Below are 20590 nucleotides of genomic sequence, written 5' to 3'. Positions count from 1 at the left end.
GATCCTTCCACCCCGGCCTCCCAGAGTGCTAGGATTACAGGTGTGAGCCACTGTGCCCAACCTGATTGAATGATTTTTAAAGTCAAGAAACATTGATCAAGCATCTGCTACATCCAGGGAAGTGTGGCCAACACAGGGCATGATGTGAGGTCTCTTGTCCTGGAGTGCTTGCAGAATAGCTTGGGAAGCAGAACACATGTATAATAGTTAACAGTGTGATAAATGCCAAACGTGGATTGGATATCGGATTCCAGGCTATGTCAAGGGTATTGTGGAGGAAAACTGGGACTCAGGCCTTCAAGGGAAAGGAAACCTTAGCAGATATAAAAGGCATTCAAGAGCCTGGAAGAATGGGTCAATGTGGGGGAAGAATGAGGGGACCATGGTTTCTGAGGAGAGGAATTCTGTTCAGGAAATAGGAAAAGAAAAGTCAGAGAGTGGAGATGATTAGATTATGAAGAACTTAAATGAGAGTTTGACTAGCTATACTTCTATAAGAATGGCCAAAAGTAAGAGAGTAAAATATTTCATAGGCAAATTAATTTGGGGATGTATCGATGAAGCAGTTTTAATGCTTTTTTCCCCATTTATGAATTACTAAAGCTATAAAATGTGTGAATTGAAAGGTTTTGAAGGAGTGGATTGTAAGGGCAAAAAGAACTTTCCTTTTACCCTCTGAAGGTTCCATAACTCCATCTGCTGAAATAAACTGACAGTAGACAGATTAAGAAGAGAAAAGGCATACAAATTTATTTATTCATTCATTTATTCTTTCTTTATTTACTTATTTATTTATAATTGACTCTTGAACATAGGTTTAAACTGCATAGGTCTGCTTATACACTAATTTTTCTCAACTAAATGCGGATTGAAAATAACGATATTCGCAGGATTACAGAAATTGCCTTTATGGAGGACTGACTGTCACTATTGGCCGGGGGTGGGTAGTGGGGAACACACACCTTGAGTAGGTGCACATTTTGGTATACGTGGGGATCTTGGAAACAGTCTCCCAAGCATACCGAGGAATGAATGTATTTCCTTTTGTTTTTAGTTGACGTGTAATAATTGTAAATATTTATAAGATACAGAGTGATATTTTGATATATGTATACAACATGTCATGATGAAATCAGAAAAACAGCATATCTATCACCTCAAACATTTATCATTTTTTTGTGTTTGGATCATTCAAAATTTTCTCTTCTACCTTTTCAAAAATATACAATAAATTATTAACTATATTCACCCTACTATGCTGTTTTGGTTACTATAGCTTTGTAGTATATTTTGAAGTTGGGTAGTGTGGTGTCTTCAGCTTTGTTCTTTTTGTTCAGCATTGTTTTGACTATTTGGGGGTCTTTTGTGGTTCCATGTTAATTTTACGATTTTTAATTTTATTTCTGTGAAAAATGTCATGGGTATTTTGGTAGATTACATTGAATCTGTAGATTGCATTGGGTGGTGTGGTTATTTCAATAATAGTCTTCCAATCCATGATTGGTGTGTAGAAACACTACTGATTTTTGTATGTTGATTTTGTATACTGCCCCTTTACTGAATTTGTTACTGTGTTTTGGTGGAGTCTTTAAGTTTTTCTATATATAAGATCATGTCATCTGCAAAGAGGGAGTGTTTGACTTCTTCATTTCTAATTTGGATACCCTTTATTTCTTTCTCTTGCCTAATTGCTCTGACTAGGACTTCCAGTACTGTGTTTAACAAGAGTGGTCAAAGTGGGCATCTTTATCTTTTTCCAGTTCTTAGAGGAAAAGCTTTCATCTTTTCCCTATTCAGTATGACACTATCTGTGGGTTTGTCATATATGGCCTTTATTTTGTTCAGGTATGTTTCTTCTATATTTAATTTGATGAGAGTTTTTATCATGAAGGGTTGTTGAATTTTATCATATGCTTCTTCATCTATTGAGATGATCATATGGTTTTTGTCTTTAATTTCTTTGATGTGATATATCACATTTATTGATTTGCATATGTTGAATTATTCTTGCATCCTTCAGATAAGTCCCACTTGGTCATGGTGTATTATCTTTTTGATGTGCTGTTGGATTTGGTTTGCCAGTATTTTGTTGAGGATTTTTGCATCTGTGTTCATGAGGGTATTGGCCTGTAGTTTTCTTTTTTTGTTGTGTCCTTGTCTGGTTCTGGTATCAGGTAATGCTGGCCTCAGAGAATGAATAAGGAAAAATTTACTCCTCTTTAATTTTCTGGAATAGTTTGAGAAGAGTTGGCATTAGCTCTTCTGTGAAAGTTTGATAAAATTCAGCAGTAAAGCCATCTGGTCCTGGGCTATTTTTTGTTGAGAGACTTTTTATTACTGATTTCTATGGTTTGAATGTTTGTCCCTTCCAAAAGTCATGTTGAAATTTAATCCCCAATGTGGCAGTATTGGGTGGGCCCTTTAAGAGGTGATTTGGGTCATGAGGGGTTTATCCTCATGAATGGATTAATCTGTTTATGGATTAATGGATGGATAGGTTAATGGTTTAATGAGTTTTCATGGGAGTGGGACTGGTGGCTTTATAAGAAGTGGACGAGAGATCTGAGCTATCAGGTGATGCCTAGTGCTACATTGGGAGACTCTGCAGAGAGTCCCCACCAGCAATGAAGCTCTCACTAGATGTGACCCCTCAAACTTGGACTTCTCAGCTTCCATAAATGTAAGACATAAATTCCTTTTCTTAATAAATTATCCAGTTTCAGGTATTCTGTTGTAAGCAACAGAAAATGGACTGATACTGATTCAGTGTGTTATTCATTATTGGCCTGTTTGCATTTTCAGTTTTTTCTTTGTCGTGGTAGGTTATGTGTGTCCAGGAATTTACTCATTTTCTGTAGGCTTTCAATTTATTGGCATATGGTTGTTCATAATAGTTTCTAATGATTTTTTTGTATTTCTGTGGTATCAGTTGTAACGTCTTTATGTTTCATTTCTGATTTTGTTTATTTGTGTCTTCTTTTTTCTGAGTCTAGGTAATAGTTTGTTGATTTGGTTTATCTTTTCAAAACACCAGCTTTCATTTTGTTGATCTTTTGCATTTTTTCATTTAATTCTGCTCTGATTTTTATTATTTTTTTCCCTACTAATTTTGGGTTGGATTTGTTCTTGCTTTCCTAGTTCCTTAAGGTGTATCATTAGGTTATTTGAAATCTTTATACTTTTTTGATGTAGCTGTTGACTGCTATAAACTTACCTTTTATTACTGCTTTTGCTGTATCCCGTAGGTTTGGTTGTGTTGTCTTTCTATTTTCATTTGTTTCAAGAAATTTTTTTATTTCATTCTAAATTTCTTCATAGACCCATTTGTTGTTCAGAAGCATAATGTTTAATTTTCAGGTATTTGTACAGTTTCCAAAGTTCTTGTTATTGATTTCTAATTTGATTCCACTGTGGTCTGAGAAGATACTTGATTTGATTTTTAAAAATTTGTTGAGACTTATTTTGTGGCCGAATATATAGTTTGTCCTGGAGAATGTTCCATGTGCTGATGAAAAGAATGTGTATTCTGGCTGGGCGCGGTGGCTCACGCCTGTAATCCTACCACTCTGGGAGGCCGAGGCGGGCAGATTGTTTGAGCTCAGGAGTTCGAAACCAGCCTGAGCAAGAGCGAGACCCCGTCTCTACTAAAAATAGAAAGAAATTAATCGGACAACTAAAAATATATAGAAAAAATTAGCCAGGCATGGTGGCACATGCCTGTAGTCCCAGCTACTCGGGAGGCTGAGGCAGAAGGATTGCTTGAATCCAGGAGTGTGAGGTTGCTGTGAGCTAGGCTGATGCCACGGCACTCACTCTAGCCCGGGCAAAAGAGTGAGACTCTGTCTCAAAAAAAAAAAAAAAAAAAAATGTGTATTCTGCTATTGGATGAAATGTTCTATAAATGTCTATTAGGTCCATTTGTTCTATAGTGTGCTTTAAGTCCAATATTTCTTTGTTGATTTTCTTTCTAACAATCTGTCCAAGGCTGAAAGTGAGGTGTTTTAGTCCCTAGTTATTATTGTATTGGAGTGTATCTCTCTCTTTAGCTCTAATAATATTTGCTTTATATATCTGGGTGCTGTGGTGGTAAATGCAAATATACTTACATTGATATATCTTCTTGCTGAGTTGATCCGTTTATCATTACATAATGACCTTCTTTTTCTCTTTTTGTTTTTTGACTTTAAGTCTATTTTGTGATACAAGTATAGCTACTTCTGCATTTTAGTTTCCATTTGTGTGGAATATCATTTTCCATCCTTTCACTTTTAATCTCTGTGTCTTTACAGGTGAAATGAATTTCTTATTGGCAGCATATAGTTGGGTCTTTTTTTTTAAATCCATTCTGTCAGTCTATATCTTTTAATTGGGGAATTTAGACCATTTACTCAAGGTTGTTATTTATAGATGAGGACTTACTCTGCCATTTTGTTAATTCTTTTTTGATTGTTTTGTGTATCCTTTGATCCTTTCTTCCTCTCTTACTGTTTATCATGTGGTATGGTGGTTTTCTGTAGTGATAATGTTTCATTCCTCTCTCATTCTCATTTATGTATCTGCTCTACCAGTGAGTTTTATACTTGTGTGTGTGTGTTTCTACGATGATAGATATTGTCCTTTTGTTTCCAAGTGTAGGACTCTCTTATGCATTTCTTGTAGGTCTGATCTAATAGTGATGAATTCCCTCACTTTTTGCTTGTCTGAGCAGGACTTTTTCTCTTTATTTCTGAAGGTTAGCTTTACTAGTTATAATATTCTTGGTTGAAAGTTTCTTCTCTCAGCATTTTGAATATATAATCTCTTTCTCTCCTGGCATGTAAGGTTTCTGTTGAGAAATCTGATGGGGATTCCCTTATATGGGACTTGATGATTTTCTCTTGCTGTTCTTAGAATTTTCTTTGTCTTTGACTTTTTTTTTTTTTTTGAGACAGAGTCTGGCTCTGTTGCCCTGGCTAGAGTGCCGTGGCGTCAGCCTAGCTCACAGCAACCTCAAACTCCTGGGCTCAAGCGATCCTTCTGCCTCAGCCTCCCAAGTAGCTGGGACTACAGGCATGAGCCACCATGCCCAGCTAATTTTTTCTATATATATTTTTTTAGTTGTCCAGATAATTTCTTTCTATTTTTAGTAGAGATGGGGTCTCGCTCGTGCTCAGGCTGATCTCGAACTCCTGACCTTGAGCAATCCGCCCGCCTCGGCCTCCCAGAGTGGTAGGATTACAGGCGTGAGCCACCGCGCCCGGCCTGTCTTTGACTTTTGACACTTTAGCGTTGCCTAAAGTGCCTCAGAGAGGACCTTTTGGTGTTGAATCTATTTGGAGATCTCTGGGCTTCCTGTATCTGGATGTCTATATGTCTCCCAAGACTTGAGAAATTTTCAGCTATTTCATTAAATAGGTTTTCTATGCCTTTCTCCATTTTTGCTCCTTCTAGATTTACCAAAATGCAAATGTTTGTTTGCTTAGTAGTGTCCCATATGTCATGTAGGCTTTTTTCATTCTGTTTTCTTCTTTATTGATTTTTTTTTGGGGGGGGGGGTCTGACTGAGTTATTTCAAAAGACTGTCTTAGAGTTCAGAAATTGTTTCTTCTGCTTGATCCATTCTATTGTTGAAGTCTTGATTGTATTTTTTTATTTCAGTCATTGAATTCCTCAGTTCCAAGATTTCTGTATTGTTCTATTTTATGGTATCTATCTCTTTATTGAATTTCTCCTTCAGATTACGAGTTGTTTTTCTGATTCTTTTTTCTGACTTCTTTTTATTGTCTATTTGTGTTCCCCCGTATCTTGCTGAGTTTCCTTAAGATCATTATTTCAAATTCCCTTTCAGGCATTTTATAGATTTCCCTTTCTTTGGGGTTTGTTGTTAGAGAATTATTGTATTCTTTTGGAAGTGTCATGTTTTCTTACTTTTTCATGTTTCTGTGTCCTTATGTTTATATCTGCACATCTGGTTTAACAGTCACTTCTCCCAATTTCATGAAGCATCTTTAGTAGGAAAAGACTTTTTCCTGTAAATGTTTATCTGTAGTGTTGGTTGAATAGGGTGCTTTAGCTTTGGTTCTGGGTAGGCACATTAGAATAGTCTGTGATTTTTTTTTTTGGCTGTAATCAACATCAGCAGGGTCTGCAAGTTCTTTAGTGGCTTATGCTGTAGTTGTTTATGGAGGTTGTGAGGCAGTTTTGCTTGGTTTGGGGACATCAGGAAAGTCAGTTTTCAGGCCTCTGGATAGTGGGCATGCAGTGGGCCCTGCTGCTGGACTGGGCAGCAGGCTCTGGGTAGACCAGTTGTCAGGCCCTTGGTCAGTGCATGCAGCCACCAGCTGTGGTGGTGGTCATGGACCCTGAGTGGGCTGTTCCCTAGGTCCCTGGGTGGCGAGTGCCAGTGATGGTGGGAGTGGGTCCTGGGAAGACTGGTTGTCAGGTTCCTGAGCCACATGTATGGGCATGTGGCAGTCCCACTGCTGGAGGAGTTGGGGTTGCTATCATTGTCAGTAGTGGAGCCCCGTGCAGGTATTAACATGCAAGTACACAGAAGTCACTCCAAGTATGAAACTCAAAGGACCAGATGTTTAAAGCTTAACTACCTTCTTCGTAGGGGAGAAGGAAGTGGGAGAGGCAATTTTAAAGGAAGAGTAAATGATTTTTAGGGGAGATGAATGGGCCCAAGGAATAGACAGTAGCCTGGGACACAGTTCATCTGGGCTCTGGGTGTGGCATCTGCTCTAGTCTTCTTTCCTTTGAGTTACTCTTTGATGAGATTATAGGGAAAAGGCCCAAGATGATTACATTCTTTCTGGAGGAACTTCTCTTGGTCTTATAAGGGAACTTCAGAGGAAGCCCCTCCCTGTGCTTTGGGAGAGGCAGAGACCAGGCGGTAAGAGACCAGGGTGGGAGGTGGTCAGAGAGACTTTGGTTCTGAGGCTACATCTTTGGTTCAAGGTACTCAGCATCTCAAAGTGCCATACTTTGGGGTATTGTTTTCTGAGGCCCAACAGTCTCTTCTTCGCAATTTGTAATTCTTTGAAATTAAAAGTAACTCTTCTAGAAGGAACATAATTTATAAGGAGACTTGTATTAATTACATTGAATGGTATTAATTTCAAAGGGAACAGCTGGTTCAGCAATTGTGAACTTTTAAGATATAAAGGGCGACAACCAGCCTTCTGTGATTTGGGTAAGAGAGGAAAAAAAATTGAAAAGAAACTAGAGTTAAGGTTATAGACAGAATGCATGTTCCAAGATCTGGTGTACTTGCTAGAGATAGGTGGCAAAATCCTCTGCTCTTTCTGGCAGTCAAGGCAAAAGCTACCTATGTCTAGCAGTTATGCAATTTATAGTGATGGATAAATAACACAGATACTCCCACCACTTAGTCTTGAGAAAAAATATTTTCGGTGGGCACTTATAAAGGGAGTTCTCATGAAGAATTCTTTTAGTAGTATCTCCTTAGCTAAGGAAGTATCAAATATCAAACAATCACTTTTTATAATTTCCCTCAGCACTTGATTGGTAGTGTTACACCAAGTGTAGTTCAGTACAAACAATTTTCTGGAGACCTGAAATCTAAGTAGGCAATTCTCTGAAGCTCTACCTTAATTCAAGAATAAAACGCAAGCCAGGCATGGTGGCTGGCACCTGTAGTCCCAGCTACTTGAGAGGCTGAGGTGGGAGGATCACTTGAGGCCAGGAGTTTGTGATCAGCCTGGGCAATATAATGAGACCCTGTCTCATAAAAAAAAAAAAAAAAAATGTAAGACTATGTAAAGCAGCGATTCTTGACCAATGATTCTATTTTGGAGCACATACTTCTTTGGGAAATAGATGATAGGTCTAAATCTCTCTCCTTGCCAATGCATATATCCATAATCACACCAAATTTTGCATGGTATTTTAGGAAATTCACAATTTCCGAGGGTTCATAATCCATTACCCTACCCCCTCAACCCCAGCTCCTCCCTGAACTCATCCATAAACTTATGGCTCAGAACCCTTGGTCTCAAGTGGCAGGAGGGCTGCAGTGAGTAAACATAGTAAATGTGAAGAACTTGGAGCACAAGGATGGTTGTGCTAATAGAACACATTCATCTGCTTTAACAGGAACTCAAATTGAAGATGAGATTGATTTCCATTTGTGAAAGTTAATGAGCTTGACAAAACACGTCTGGACATAGGACATTTATTCTGCTTTGGCAGGAGTGTGGTCAGGAATGTGATTTTTCTTAGAGAGCAAAAGTCTAACACACTAAAAAGGGCCCCAGTTTTATAGAGGTAGCTATGGTAATTTTAGCCTGGAAAAATTGTAAGACATATGTTACAAAGTACCATGTGAGCTACTTAAAAAAAATACAAGTTATTGGTATTTTTGGTATTCGGTATTCATGGTAAAGAGTTCATAGAATGCCTGACTTTAAGCACTTACAGCTTCTTGGTGAACCTAAAATAAAAATCCTTGCATAATATAATCTTGGAAAGCTGAATAACTTTATTTACTTTTGGGATTGTTTATCACTGGGCCAGTTACATGCTGAAACCATCTTATTTACTCAGTTATATCTGCTTAAGATTCTCATTAATTTTGGTTTCTTTTGTATTGTAGTGCTTTAATCTTGGGTGCTTCAGGTGGAGTTGGCACTTTTGCTATACAGGTAAAACATTTTTTACTATTGTGAATAGGGAGATTTTGTTTGCATGAATTTATAAATTCACATGTTATAAATTATTTTTCCTTTAAAGCTGTGAGAAAGGTACATCTGCCTGGTAAATGCACTGTAATTTCCTTTTACTCTTCTAATTTATGAGGATGTGTTAACCTTTTCATTGGTTTAATATATGAGTGGGTATGTGGATGTCTTGTATGACAAACAGAGGAACGCTTTTAGGCAAAAGACCATGGACAGTGCAGGTAGATGGAAGTTTGCAATTTGGTAGGAAATAGCCAATGCCAAAACCACACTAGTTTTTAGTCACAATTTCTGTAGGCTTTTTTGTAGAAATTGATAAGCTGATTGCAAAATATATAGAGAAGTTCAGTAGCCAAAATACTGTCAAGATGGCAATATTCCCCCAAACTGATCTACAGATGCAAACCCTGTCAAAATGCCAGCTGCCATTTTTTGCATAAATGGACAACCTTATTCTAAAATGGATATGGAATGGCAAGGGACCCAAATTTGCCAAACAGTCTTAAAAAAGAACAGAATTGGAAGACTCACACTTCTGAATTTCAAACTTACTACAAACTACAGTATTCAAAATAATGTGGTACTGGCATAAGAATAACATACAGATCAATGGAACAAAATTGAACATCCAGAAATAAACCCATACATCTATAGTCAACTGATTCCAATAAGAATGGCAAAATGGGGAAAATAATAGTCTTTTCAACAAATGCTGCTAGGACAACTAAATAGCCACAGGCATAAGAATGAAGCTGGACTCCTACCTCATATCATATACAAAGACAACCCTCAAAATGGATCAAAGACCTAAATATAAGAGCTAAAACCATAAAAGTCTTAAAAGAAAACAGGAATAAATCTTCATGATCTTAGATTTGGCAACAGAATCTTAGATATGACACCCAAAGCGCAAGCAACAGAAGAAAAAATAAATTGTACTTCATCAAAATTAAAAACTTTGATATATTAAATGGCATTATCAAGAAAATGAAAATGCAACCCATGAATGGGAGAAAATATTTGCAAATCATCTACCTGATAAGGGTCTAGTGTTCATAATATATACATAACTCTTACAACTCAACAACAAAAAGACAAACCACCTAATTAAAATTAACAAAGAAGTTGAATACACATTTCTTCAAAGAATGTACATATAAGTGGCCAATAAGTTCATGGAAAGATGCTCAACATCTTTAGTTATTAGGGAAATGCAAATCAAAACCATAATGGGATACCATGTTACACCTACTAGGATGGCTATATAAAAAATAAATGCACAAAAAATAACAAATATTGGCAAAGAAATTGGAACTTTCATGCATTCCTAGGGTATAGTTGCTCTGGAAGATAGTTTGTTGGTTCCTCAATGTTAAACATAGAATTACTGTATGACCCAGCAATTCCATCCCTAGGTACATACCTGAGAGAAATGAAAACATACATTCAACCATAAATTTGTACATGAATGTTCATAGCAGTATTATTCATAATAATGAAAAAATGGAAATTATCCTAATATCAACTGATGAATGGATAAACAATGTGTGTGGAATATTATTCAGCCATAAAGAGAATGAAATTTTGATGCATAATACAACATGGATAAACCTTCAAAACATTATGCTAAGTGAAAGAATCCAGACCCAAAAGGTGACATATTGTGTAATTCCATTTATATCATATGTCCAGAGTAGGCAAATCCATAGTGACAGAAAGCAGATTAGTGGTTGTCAGGGGCAGGAGGTGGCAGGGGGTGGGAATGGGGAATGACTGTTCAATGGATATGAGGTTTATTTTGGGGTGGAGAAAATATTCTGGAATTAGTGGTAATGGTTGTACAACATTGTGAATATACTGAAAGCCACTGAATTATATGCTTAAAAATTGTTAAAATGGTGAATGATCTGTTATATGAATTTTACCTCAAAATAAAACAGTGCCCCAAGCCTCCAGGAACTGGATGGGGCCCAGTGGCTGTTCCTATTGTGGTCAGACATTTAACCTGCTGGCTCCTGGGGGAAGGGGCTTGGTTAAGCTTCTCTCAATATGGCAGAGAGAGGGCCTTTTCCCAACTTAGGGGCCAGTGAGCACCCTCAGAGGCTCTGCCACATTGCTTTCCATGAGGGAGGGTTTGGGTGCTGTGGACCACCCCAGGCTCTGCCTTAGACCTTTTGAGGACCCAGATGGTGCTGGGGGCTGACTGAACTGGGAGAGTAGGGAGAGGACTCCTAGGGGGTGCACACTTTGACTTTTTAATTCACTGCTAGATACTCAGGACCCAATCCAGAGACTCTTGTTGGTAAATGTGGGTTGAACGAGTTAAATTCATTCAATTAAATGGAAAAAAGATGGAGAGAGGAAAAGAGAAATATCATACCCTATTGGCTACAGTTTAAGTTGATCCAGCCACTTAGGAAAACCATTTGGCATCTACTAAATCCGAATATAAATTGTCCTATGACATCTCTACAATTCCAGTCTTAGAATTATACCCTATATATAGATATTCAAGCATGTTCACCAGAAGATAGGTGCCAGAATTTCAGAGCAGGGCTGTTCTATTGAAAATCCTCCAACTGGAAATACCCAAATGGCCATTAATAGTAAAATGAATAAGTAAATTGTGGTATATTCTTACACTGGAATATTATCAGTCGTGAAAAAAGACCTATAATTCCTCACGATGAAGTGGATGAATCTCAGAAACAGAATGTTGAGTGAAAGAAGTGATGTACATATGATTCCATTTAATGATGTCCAAGAACAGGTGAAACTAAACAATAGTGTTTAAGGATGCCTACTTAGAAAGTAAAACTCCTAAAATATAAAGAAAGAAAGAAAGGAAGGAAGAGAGGAAGGGTTGGGTGCAGTAGCTCATGCCTGTAATCCCAGCACTTTGGGAGGCCGAGGTAAGAGGATTGCTTGAGCCCAGGAGTTCAAGACCAGCCTGGATAACATAGTGACACCATGTCTCTACAAAAAAAAAAAAAAAAAGGAAAGAAAAAAGAAAAAAAATTAGGTGGGAGTGGTGGCAGGCATCTGTAGTCCCAGCTACTGAGGAGGCTGAGGTGGGAGGATCATTTGAGCCCAGGAGTTAGAGGTTACAATGCACTATGATTGTCTCACTGCACTCCATCCTGGACAACAGAGTGAGATCCTGACTTTAAAAAAAAATTTTTTTTAATAAAAACGTGAAAAGGTTTACTGTAAAAGTCCTGATAGTGGCTATTACTTTTAAGGGAGTGAAAAGGTTTTGATTGTGAGGTTTAGGGGCACAGGTGGTATTCTAGTCTTAATCTTGAGTAATGGTTACAATATTTACTTTGTAATAATTTGTTAAGCTGTTCATTTATATTCTATGTACTTAGTGTTATATTTCCCAGGAAAAATACTTCAGTAAAATTAAAAAATGAGTAATAGAAAAACTACCAAGCTTAAATCCTATACAAAGCTATTATAAGGAAAATGAGAATAAGGTGTAGAATAACATGTCTGTAATGAAAATATGTCAGAAAACATGACCACACAAAACAGATCAGAATGTAACCTCTATCAAAACAAGTTAAAAGACATTAAAAATATAAGACATGAAAGAATAAATCAGAATTGGAAAAACTCAGAAAAAAAGGAAAAATAAATGAAAAAAATCATTTAGTAATGAAGACTAAATTAGAAGGACCTCAATAGCAAATAAACACAACACATAATACTGCCTTAATAGAAATAGAATACAGGAAAGATTTTTAATTACAAAAGAATATAAAAACAGATTCAAAAGAAAGTGTCAAATATTGAAGACAGACAAAGAAGATTAATATATAGGTAATAGTAGTCCCTGAAGAGGGAAATCAAAGCAAGAGAATAGAACAGATATTAAAACAATAATTGAAGACACTCTCCTACTTTCCTGAAAATAGAATGATTTGAAACTACATATTGAGTAACTGTCTCTAAGAACATAGATCCAGAGTGAGCAACACCAAGGAAAATTTACTAGTAAAAATGCCAGGGAAAATTAATTGTATTAATAGTAAAATTACTGGCATTTAAAGAGAAAGAAAAAAACATCCTCTGAGTGTCTAGTAAAATGAGTATGTGGCTTATAAGAGAAATAAAATTAAGTTGTCATCAGACTTGACAGTAACACTTCGTGAGAAAAAAAATGGAGTAACATATTTAAGATACTCAAGGAATGGTGTGCCAAGAATTTTTGGTACAACAAAACTGGTGTTCCAGGTATAAAAGGCACATACAGACTATTATCAACATGCAGGAACTTGGGGAGTATTGTTCTTTTGATCCCTTTCTAAGGAATCTACCAGAGAATGAGCTGCTGTCAACTAAAATGACTAAGAGACATTTTAAGCACTGGTGGTGAATGTTAAATGTAGTTACCTGTAGAACAAAACTAAGGGAGAGCTTAAAAGGAGACAGTATAGTGTGGTAACAGCCATATGCTCTGACAAGGTGAATATAGTGCAACTATTTTTTTAAAAGGAGAGGGAAAATAGGGAAAGCACATGTTAAAATTATTTTAATGCTTTCATTAATCATGCTGGTAGTGATATGAGTATTCTTATTCAGAGACAGTTATATGTGTAATATATAATAGAACAAATGGGTATTTATGTCATTTTAATTCTGTCATTCCATGTCTTTGAGAACCAGGATCCTAGGTGTGGAAGAAAGGAGATATAGCAGAAAGGTTAAATAAAAGCTTTGTAATCTGAAATTTGAATTGGAAGTATCAATATGAACTCGAAGAGGTATTTTGTGTAAGCGTGTATATAAAGCTATCTCTTAAAGTGTAATTGCTCGCTGAAAGAATGCGGGGCTTCTTGGAGAAATAGCAGATTTCATATCTGGAGCACAAAATATACAAGAATAAACCTGGAGTATATCAAACAGCAAGGACGCTGTCAAAGACTAATCAGGTCATGTCAAAAGATTCAGTAGCCGACTTGAAGACACTCCCAAAGATGTGATAATTTAAGCTTCTAATAATGATAATTACAATAGATTAAAGCCCTTTAAATATATTTAAATCCATGAGTTCATGATGCTATATTTTTAAAAAGTGATCACTTATGGAAGATAATAGGAAACTAATTTTATTTTCTTGTAAACTGATAAAGGGAAACAAATATTTGTCCTGCCTTTCCCATGTGAACTGTGTAACTGAATAAACCAGTTATACTATTATAAATAGTATTATATGTGAGGGGAGGTGTTTCTAAAAGTATTCCAACTACCAAATGAAAAAAAATATAATTAGAACATCACTATTTTGCAACTACGAATAAACAGATATAGGTATTAAGCACTTACAGATGCTAAGATCATGCAAAGAGCAACAATCAGACATGATGTGCCTCCTCTAGTCTGCCACACATTATCCATAGTTTTGCTAAAGGGATTGAAAGTGAATCTGATCCAGTCTCTAGATCCATCGGCCAAGTTGCAGAAAATACAGAGGACAGAGCAATATGTGGAACAGCCCCCTGAATATGCAATCAGAAACTCCAGCCAGTGGGAAACTGCAGGTCAAATGGCCTGGATTCTTCCACAGATAAATTATAAGCAAAGAGATAGAAGAAGAGCCTATAATTTAAAAGAGACCTAAAAGATATCACATTTTCAAAATGCACAGGACTAAATTATAGTGTCTAGGGAATGCATATTTGGGTGATAAAACTTTTTAAAAATGCAAGCAGATGATTACTATAAAAATCAGGGTCACAATGACTTATGGGGGAGGAAGGGGCTTGTGTTATGGGGGCACAGCTTTTAGAGTGGCTGCTGATTTTCTGTTTCTTTATCTGGGTGGCATCTGCCTTATAGGTGTTTATTATAATTGTGCTTTATATCACATAAAAATGTCTTTAAAAATAAGGCTTGCTTTTAAAACCTTCTAGTAATGTTGAAAGATACAAGCTAGTTCTGAATAGGAAAAAAAAAAAAACAACCAAAAACCAAAAAACCTTTCAACATGTATTAAATGTAAGTGCTTGGAACATAATTTCCTTTTCCTCAACAGTTTCTTTTTTATATAGATATTGTAGAAAGGATGGTCACAATGAGCTATTCATCTTGGATTATATTCATCACATATTTGATTTGGGACTTGCTGTGAAAAGCAACATGTCATTATATTGAAGTATCTCTGCAGCCCATAAACAATAAATTATATATGATATCACTCCTAAATGTTTTAATTCCCCTCAGATTTCCAGTTGTATAAATTCTTGGTCAGTATTGCTTTTTTAAAGTGAGAAACTAGGTAAGATTATGAATGAGTTTAAAACCCTTTATTTTTTGTATTTAACAGAAATTTATTTAGCACCTTTGTGTGCCATGAAGTGGGTATTCAACAGTGAACAAAACACACACAAATCCCTTATGAACTTACGTTAAGGAAGTTCAGGAAATCGCTACTCAGGACTGGACTGAGAAAACCGCTGATCTGTTATGCCTTATAAGTATCAGTACAAAAATTTCTTAGTGTGCTTCAAGTAACTATTCGTAAATTAGGCTGAAAATAGTCTCCTTTTAATTCTATGAAATTGGTATTATAGGAAGGAATTATAGCAGTTTTGGAGTAGAATGCTTTCTGGATACTTAATCCTGAATAACATTAGAATTTAGTTCTCCTCTTTATTTAAATCCAGTTATTTCTTATAATTTTAAAATGTAAGACATCTGCATTTTAAAACTTGGGATCATTTATTTAGGTCTTCTTACTTGAAGGGAGAGGAACTGATCCATGTTTTAAAAATAAAATGACCATGTTTTCTTCCTCTTTATAAGAGTACCTTTTCATATATTATTAATATCTAGTACTTACTGGTTACTTTGATACACTGTTTGACTTAAAATAGTGTTAACACTTACTAGAGATGCAAATGAAGAGATGTTACATTTTTATGTTCTGGACACATTTGAAATAGTCATTTTCTGAGGACATGTGATTTTGGGGAGAGGGGAACATTTACCTTTGCCATCTGTGAAACTGCTAAATTTGAGGCTTTTCTGATACTGGTGAGGCACTGAGCCCTTCTCCAAGTGGATTGGTTATAATTGCATGACAACAAGGTGACTGCTGTCTGGTCTAGGGGAAATGAGATCTATTTCTCACGATTTTCTTAGCAACCAAAAATTTAATCATTTTTACTAGTCTCTGATAGATGGCTTCCTATAGTTCTTGTTAAGATGAGGTGCTTAAAGTTCTCTAGAGGTTAGTCTGATATCTGTACACATGCTGCTATTTTTTTTTTAAAAAAAAGCAAGTTTCCCAACCCTCCCCCCTTTTTTTTTGGCAGATAATGAAAGCGTGGGATGCTCATGTGACAGCAGTTTGCTCTCAAGATGCCAGTGAACTTGTAAGGAAGCTTGGGGCAGACGATGTAATTGATTACAAAGCCGGAGATGTGGAAGAGCAGTTGAAATCCTTAAAACCGTATGTATTAGAACAGTGTTCACATGGGGAAGGTGGGAGCAAGGACAGTTGATAATGCAGGTCTGAGATGGTTTGGTGGCCTTATGGTCATGGTGGAATTTGTGAGAAGAATCTATGACAACATTCCATGTCATTAGAAATTACTTAGGTTGGTTTCTGTTTTAATGCCAGATGTTAATATAACACAGTAACATAATGTGGTTTGTACTGAGGAAGTTATTTTGCTTCCATGGTCTTTTGCTAATTTTTAAGTTAACTTTTATTGCTGGTTTGTAAGAAGTCTGAAGACAAAATTGGAAGCGTGTTCCCTTCTGTGGCATCTTGGCACCACAGGAAGAATATAGAGTGTCCATGAAAATACGTGATTAGCACTAAACATGGTTTCAGTGTTTTAGCTTAGTAAGGGCTTAAGAGAAACAACGTGAGTATAAATATTGGTAACGGGAGCACTGTGGATATTCTCAGTGTGTCTGAATGCCAGGCTGTGGTTTGGCCTGATGTACCAAACAGGAACAGATTCAGGAATTCTCTTAGGCCCTGTTGATTCTGACTGTGGCTCAGGCTTGTTAATCTGATCTTCATCCAGCCAAGACAAAGCTGAAGCTGTGAGTACAACTGAGGAGTGTTTGCAAAGATGTTTTACTATTTCTATTTCAAAAGTTTTTCCTTTTTTTAAAATTAGTTTTCAGAAGCCAGTTGAGTTGAAGTGTATTTTCATGGGTTAAAAAAAAATGAAAAGATGGGAGCCCCTGTCGGACACTACCCAGCCTTTCCCAGCCAGCACCACCCACACCCAGCAGTAGTGTGGCGGTGCGCCCAGCAGCAGCCAGCCAACCATTGTTCCTTCAGCTGTTTCTGGAGCATCTGCTCTTGCCAGGCAGGGTTCTAAACACCAGCTAGAGTGGTGAACAAGACAAATGCCCACTTCCATGAGCTTGTTTGACAGGTTTTAGTGGTAAGTGCTCTGAAGAGGACTGATGCAGCGGAAAGGGATAGATTGGGCAGGAGGCTGTTACAGACAGGGTGGTTACAGAAGCCCTCTTGGAGGAAGCAGCATTTGAGCAGAGGCTCCAGTGAGTAAGCCATATGAATGGGAGTGTGTGTGTGTGTGTGTGTGTGTGTGTGTGTGTGTGTATGTGTGTATGTATGTATGTTGTTCCCTGCTGTATCCCTCTACCTGAAACAGTTTAGTAGCAAGTAGTGGGCACTCAGTAATACTTGTTTAATTAATTATGGAGGGAATCTAGGAAAACAGTTGTTCCAGATGGAGATAACAGCTAATGTAAAGCTCCTATGTCAGGAACATGCTTGGCATATTTGAGAAGTAACTGTCCCTTACAGGGATCTTGTCAGCTACCCCTCTGCCTGTGTGTCAGGGTCTAAGCCTCTCTGGGCCCCTTGAAAGTGAGGCCATGACAGTTCTCTGAAATCTGACTTCTAAGTAGTGGTGGTTTAGGTTGATCTCATTCATATCTTCTGCTGCGTCTAGGAATAGCTGCAAGAGACTGAGGCCAAGGCCTACCCATTCCCCTCTATCTACCTTAAGTTTTATACATGTCTAGAATTTGTTACCAGAGAATAGAAGAACTTGACAGATAAAAAGGCTGGAGGACACTCAGTCTAGCCCCCTAACCTAGTGCTACAATTCCCTCCTTGGCATCTCTGGCAAGGGGTCTTGTTCCTTTTGCTTGTACTTTTCCAATGGGGGAACTTCTAGCTTACATATGCAGGCCATTACTTTGTGTGTGTGTGTGTGTGTGTGTGTGTGTGTGTGTGTGTGTGTGTGTGTGTGTGTGGCAGCTTTAGTTAAAATTGGTTTTTGTAACTCCTGCCTGGAGTTTGATCTCTGAATCTACCTACAATAAATTTGTCCTTCCTTCAAATAGCAGCTTTTTAGATATTTGAATCTTAGAGTTTTATATGAAGAATCAGCTTTGAAATCCTTCAGTCCGACCCATTCATGTTAAAGTTGAGAAAATGAGGGGCAGAGGATTTTTGAGTTTTCACATGCTCAAGATCATGCCGCTAATCATTCATGGGACAGCAGCTAGGTCTACGACCGGATCTTCAGACTTCTTTTTTAAACAGTGACTGTTCTATAATACCAGGCTACCTCTAAGTTTTCTTAAAGTATCCTCATATTTGTTTATTCAAAATTTGGGAATGAAGCAGAAACTTTTCTAATGAGAAGAGCAGTCATCTAGTAAGGTCATTCTCCTGCATTTCATACCGTTCCATTTTTATTTGCCCTTTAGTTTAGTCTCATAAAAGACTCAAGATCCACAAAGTTGGCCAAAGCTGGTTTTAGAAGCTTTGATATTCGACTTCATCCAGATGAATTTGGAAGGGAAAAAAGATTTACTAAAGAGAAATTCATCAGTTTAATTGCTTAATTTATGTGCATGCATTCTCTAAATAGATCTTTGTTTTCAAAAGTATTTAAAAGCTTCATTGGGTTTTTATCCCTTTAAGTAGAATATAGTGATTATAGCAGTTTTAGGTTGGATTTAAGGAGTTGAATTATCTGTCAGTTCCTGTGGATTACAAGATGACTGGTTTTTTTTTTTTTTTTTTTTTTTGGCATGTTAGATCAGGCTGTTGATTTCTCTTTATGCATTGTCCAGATGCTGTATGTGAAACCAAAGAATAGAAAATTCCAGAAGGTGAGGAGGATGCTTGTAGAAGCATTTCTGACTGTGGAGGGAATAAAAGCAAATTATTCTTGTGGGTGAAAACTGTATAAACTTTTCTTTCAAGTGTCCATGTACACTAAAGAATACTTTGACTTGAATGGATAGCTTTGCAGTTTTCGACAAAGCTTAAGTCAGGGCTTCTCAACCTTGGCAACCTTATTTTCCCAACTATTGACATTTTGGGCTGGATAATTTTTTTGTTGTGAGGGGTTATTCTGTGCATTGTAGAGAGTCAAAATCACCCTCTGTTCATAACCACTTGCTCAAGTCATTCTTAAAGTATTAGAAAATGCAATGATTTTTTTGAGACAGTCTCGCTCTGTTGCCCTGGCTAGAGTGCAATGTCATCATCATAGCTCACTGCAAACTCAGACTCCTGGGCTTAAGTGATCGGTCCTCCTGCCTCAGCCTCCTGAGTAGCTGGGACTATAGGTGTGTGCCACCACACCCAGCCAGTTTTTCTATTTTTAGTAGAGACAGGGTCTCCCTCTTGCTCAGGCTGGTATTGAACTCCTGACCTCAAGCGATCCTCCTGCCTCAGCCTCCTAGAGTGCTAGGATTACGGGCATGAGCCTCCACGCCAGGCCTAGAAAACGAAATGATTTTATGACAAAAAAAATTAGTCATACTTGACTTACCTTGGAGAAAAGCCATAGATCCAGTGAATGGATATGTTTTTTCTCCTCTGTCAAAGCAGCCACCCCTCTGCTGGATGGTGAAGTGCAGCATGGTTTATGAGTTGTCCGAAATAAACCCTGTAGCTGGCCGGCAGTGGGAGTGAAGGAGAATCAGAACCCATTGTAAAAACTGACAAGAGTGTTTTTATTTGATTCTTCCTTTCCAGGTTTGATTTTATCCTCGATAATGTTGGTGGATCCACTGAAACATGGGCTCTAAATTATCTCAAGAAATGGTCAGGAGCCACCTATGTGACTTTGGTGACTCCTTTCCTCCTGAACATGGACCAATTGGGCATAGCAGACGGCATGTTGCAGACGGGAGTCACCGTGGGTTCTAAGACATTAAAGGTAGGAAGAAGGGTCTCAGTTGGTGGGAGCAAGCAGGCGCCTCATGCGGCTAGAAATTGGTTTGACACTTACCGGTTTCTCTTCACTTGGTGGCAGCACAGCACAGTGGCTGCAAGCATGGACTCTGGAGTCACACTGACAGGGTTAAAATTGTGACCTCTACTTAGTAGCTGTGTGACCCTGTGCAATTTACTGAACATCTCTAAGCCCCAAAGTCTTCACCTGTAAATGAGGCTGATAATATATCTACCTTACTACACTGTTGTAAGTTTAAATGAGATAATCCACGTGAAGAACTTGGCACAATGCCTAGTACATAAAAAGCTCTTATTAAATCTTAGCTCTTATTATTACCTATTATTGCCTCTCTTGATTGCATCTGATACACCATCTGCCTCCTTCTTGACTGGGGCTTTTAGACCTTCAGAGTTCTGTGGGCATTTTTTTTGAATTTCAAAAACCTGAAGGAAATTGTACTCTTACCTCAGTGAGGCCACATAAGGCTAGTAGAGCCATCAAGCCTTTGCTGGAATTGTATCAACTTGTCCTAACACTGCATATCCCATGTGAGTTAGAAACTCTAGCTATTGACGGCATCATGGGACCTTCTGGGACTTCGTTAGTCAGCCCGACTCTGTTAACAGGGCTGCTGTTACCAGGACCATATGGAGCCATTTCACCTAAATCGAACAAGTCTGGTAGGTGGTGGGCTTTGGAGACTAGCACAAA

General features: G+C 37.6%; 1 protein-coding gene across 2 annotated transcripts in view; it reads left to right on the top strand.

Annotated features, from left to right (window-relative positions):
• RTN4IP1 (reticulon 4 interacting protein 1) overlaps positions 1-20590 on the top strand; it is a 50766-nt gene that overhangs the window by 17176 nt on the left and 13000 nt on the right. For both annotated transcript variants that reach the window (XM_012651167.1, XM_012651168.1), the window contains exons 5-7: positions 8597-8645; positions 16004-16140; positions 19678-19861. In XM_012651167.1, coding sequence (XP_012506621.1) covers positions 8597-8645; positions 16004-16140; positions 19678-19861 — 370 coding nt within the window. The remainder of the gene's footprint in view (positions 1-8596; positions 8646-16003; positions 16141-19677; positions 19862-20590) is intronic.

The sequence above is a fragment of the Propithecus coquereli genome, unplaced genomic scaffold, assembly GCF_000956105.1.
Source record: "Propithecus coquereli isolate 6110/MARCELLA unplaced genomic scaffold, Pcoq_1.0 Scaffold35, whole genome shotgun sequence".
NCBI classification, from domain to species: domain Eukaryota; kingdom Metazoa; phylum Chordata; class Mammalia; order Primates; family Indriidae; genus Propithecus; species Propithecus coquereli.
The sequence above is the reverse complement of the archived record's forward strand: the minus strand, read 5'-3'. Positions and strand labels throughout refer to the sequence as shown.